A 3566-nucleotide genomic window follows, 5' to 3' on the forward strand; every position below is an offset into this window, starting at 1 on the left:
CACAAGACCTCACAAAGACCTCAACTTGTATATTCAAGCCCTCATTTGATCAACTTGTAATCTAGGCTATCTTGGTATAAAGGCAATTTGTGGCGACACGGTCGCCTCGGAGACGTTGGTCTGAGGCAAAGTATGCTCGATCGATCGTCGTTCACACATCAGGGGGATTGGCTGGGTCAGCACCATCATGTTCAGTGTATTTTGTGGCATTATTTCGTCTGATCGCTGGGGTTGCTGTTGTAGTGTCTGCATAAGGAGGGCTACCTCTGGCTTCCCGGATAATAGTGCCTGCAGTGTCTCTGGGCTGTGCACACCAGCCGCCGTGATCGCCCTCTTTCCTGCCATATTGTTTGACACCCTTAGACCGAATTGAGGTCGCAAATTGTCGGTACCAAAGATTGCATGACTGTCGTCTCCAGCTCGATTCTTCTCGACCACAATTTCCAGGCGTGTAGCATCCGCCACCTGTTGTGATTGGGCGAGAGCTTGGAGAGCGTCTTCCAAGTGTGCTCTATCGGCTTGAAGGCGATCTCGCAACGATTCCGCTCCATCGCGAATGGCATCTTCAACCTTCTCTGCCTGATCAATCAGGTCTTGCTTCGTGCCTTCGATCAAACCCTTCATCTCCTCTATCGATTCTTGTGTCGTACCGTGGTCTTGACTGGTGGCCATCAGCATTGTATCATCATCAGTGGAGAGATCACTACAGGTTAACGGAAGCAAACGCAATACTCAGCGTCGACTGATAGCTTGCAAGCCGCTGCTTCATATCGGCGAAGCTCTTCCCATGGAACTGCATCTTGAGCCAGTCACGAATGCTGGCGTGGACATCATTCGGACGTTGAGTGCATGCATCCAACGATTTCTGCATGTCCTCACAAGTCGAAATGCAGCACTGCATCGGCTGGCAGAGTGGCTTATACTTGCATTCGTCGCCCGATTCCAGTATCTGCTGTTGGACCAGCTCGAGCACAGAGACCAGGGCAGTAAGGCTACTTTGGACTTCTTGGATATCTGTCCGTCGACTTTTGAAACTGGAAACGACCTCGTACAGCTTTTTGCTCGTATCATAGGCGAAGGTCGCAAGAGCTAAGATGCTTGCTGCCTCTCCGACTCCCGCCATTATGCGGACAGTATATCACTGTATAGTGTTTTGGCACAAAACATCCAGGATGTGGGATCGCTGAGTCTGTATAGCTTCCCGGCAAGAGCGGGGTAAGGTTAAACCAAGCCATGATTCCAACAGTCAACCTGCCCTTGGTAGATGCATCAGCCACAACACAGCCACTGGTGGCCTCGATGCGCTCAGCGATGCACCTTTGGGTGCACTTCCATTTCAGCTAAAGAGGTTGGTGGAGGTAATCTCGTGTTACCATATCACACTTCAGCCTGATGCCCATTCTTTTGTTGCCGTCCAACACGATTCGTCCCGATCATGATTTTACGCGTCTGCTGACTCAACTAGGCATGGTATGCGCTGGACGTGTGCTTATAAGACACCATGGCGCACAGAATTGAAATTACGGGTAACAAGGCCGAAGCTGGAGCAACCCTGATTAGCAATGTCAACTTGAGCACAAGTATGCGTCACAGCAAGTCCGGAGGACGTATATGGCTCAAGCTTACGATAATGTACAGGCCACACGAACGACGACATCGACCGCGCCTGCCTTCGTGCCCTCCGATGCCCCGACTCGCTGGCGGTCAAACACCGACTGAAAGAGAATAAAGACAAACTAGTGCACAAGTCCTTCGACTGGATTTTAAAGGACCCCCAATATCTCCGCTGGCAAGATGAGTCCGACGTGGGACTCTTGTGGATCAAAGGCGGTGCCGGGAAAGGGAAGACGATGATGTCGATTGGTCTCATCGAAGTGCTGGAAGAACAATCGCGACAGATGGCAGACTCATACGCGGTGATATACTTCTTCTGTCAAGATGCGGACTACGAACTCAACACGATTGACGCGATCATTAAGGGTCTGATCCTCCAACTAGTGAGGAAGCAGCCGAAACTTAAGCAATCACTGCGGGACCGATGGGACGTGGCCAGTCAGCGATACACTGAAAATGTCTCATCATGGCGGGGTCTGTGGGTCATCTTTATGGAGATGCTGCATCGGTGCACTTATGCACGCCTCTATGTGATGGTGGACGCGCTGGACGAATGCCAGGACAGCGGGATGGCGGAGCTGCTTCGACTAGTTGTGAGGACAGCACTGGACTGGCCATCCCGTCTGAAATGGCTGGTGACGAGTCGACCGTTGGACAGCGCGGAGCGAGTGCTGTTAGCTGGGCCAGACCAGGTCAGGGTCAGTCTCGAACTAAACTCGGATCACCTCTCGCAGGCCGTGCGGACGTACATTTCGCACAAGGTGGCAGAACTGGATCGTTGGTGTGAGTATGGCCCTGATCTTCGGCACCGGATCGAGGACGAGCTACATATAAAAGCCGAGGATACTTTCTTATGGGTCAGTTTAATGTGCAAACAGCTGGAAAGTGTAGGGCGGGAGGATACGTTGACGGTGATTCGAGATCTGCCGCCTGGGCTACCACCTTTCTACGATCGAATCCTGCGACAGGTTTGTTACGGAGAGTCGACTCTGGTCCAAGGATGCGTGCGGTTACTGAAAGTGATGATGATGACCTATCGTCCTTTGGATGTGCGAGAGCTCAGCAGTGTGAGTGGGTTGCTTGTCGACCGACGATATATTGACAAAGTGATTGGACGGTGTGTCTCGTTTGTGACACAGCGCGGCAGCAGAATCGACTTTGTGCATCAATCGGCTCGGGACTACTTACGTGGGACGACAGGTCGAAGTATGCTCGATGATTATGATCATGATCATTTTGAGCACAGCGACATTGTGGTGAACAGCCTTGTGTGGCTGTGTCAGTGGTTGAAGGTGAACCTCCTCGACCTCAGACAGCCCGACTCATCACGAGAGACGATCATACAGCGCGAGCTCGAGTTACTAGCCACTCTTGACTATGCCGCCACATTCTGGTTTCACCACCTAAAGGAGGCCGGAGATGAAGATGTACATGTTATTGACATCGGAGGAAAAGTTACAAAATTCCTCCAGACGCGACTTTTGGAATGGTTTGAATGTTTGAGTTGGTTGGATCAAATGGCGCGGGCCATTGAGGCGCTACAGATAATGGCCAAGATGTCCATCAGATCAGCTCGTGTGAGTCTCACTGATGTCCTTGATTTGATAGTATACTCTCCGTGGCTGATACAATGGACTAATAGTCCGACATATTGATATTCGTGCTGGATGCGCAACGGTTCTTACTCCGACATTACCAAACGGTGTCGTTATGGCCACTACAAACGTACAGTTCGGCGGTAATCTTCAGTCCGGAGAAGAGTGTTGTCCGTCAGAGAAACCTGGACAAGATCCCTAGCTGGTTGGTTACCATCCCACCGATGGAGGAAGAATGGGCGTCTTTGATTCAGACGCTGGCCGGCCACTCAGATTGGGTGAACACGGTGGCATTCTCACGCGATGGCCAACGGATCGTGTCTGGATCTTCGGACAAGACTATCAAGATATGGGATG

The 3566-nt window shown here is 51.4% G+C and overlaps 2 protein-coding genes across 2 annotated transcripts; one reads left to right on the forward strand and one right to left on the reverse strand.

Annotated features, from left to right (window-relative positions):
• Positions 1-703: 703 nt before the first annotated feature.
• A1O1_07567 (uncharacterized protein) lies at positions 704-1123 on the reverse strand (the record flags this gene model as incomplete). Its single annotated transcript, XM_007728434.1, has 1 exon — positions 704-1123. The coding sequence occupies one exon, from the start codon at positions 1121-1123 to the stop codon at positions 704-706; it is 420 nt and encodes a 139-aa protein (XP_007726624.1).
• Positions 1124-1501: 378 nt separating this feature from the next.
• On the forward strand, positions 1502-3269 carry A1O1_07568 (uncharacterized protein; the record flags this gene model as incomplete). The annotated part of the gene is made up of 2 exons (XM_007728435.1): positions 1502-1580; positions 1639-3269. 2 exons carry the CDS (start codon positions 1502-1504, stop codon positions 3267-3269), a joined length of 1710 nt encoding a protein of 569 aa, XP_007726625.1.
• Between the last annotated feature and the right edge of the window lie 297 nt (positions 3270-3566).

The sequence above is a fragment of the Capronia coronata genome (genome assembly GCF_000585585.1).
Source record: "Capronia coronata CBS 617.96 chromosome Unknown acBCG-supercont1.7, whole genome shotgun sequence".
Lineage (NCBI taxonomy): Eukaryota > Fungi > Ascomycota > Eurotiomycetes > Chaetothyriales > Herpotrichiellaceae > Capronia > Capronia coronata.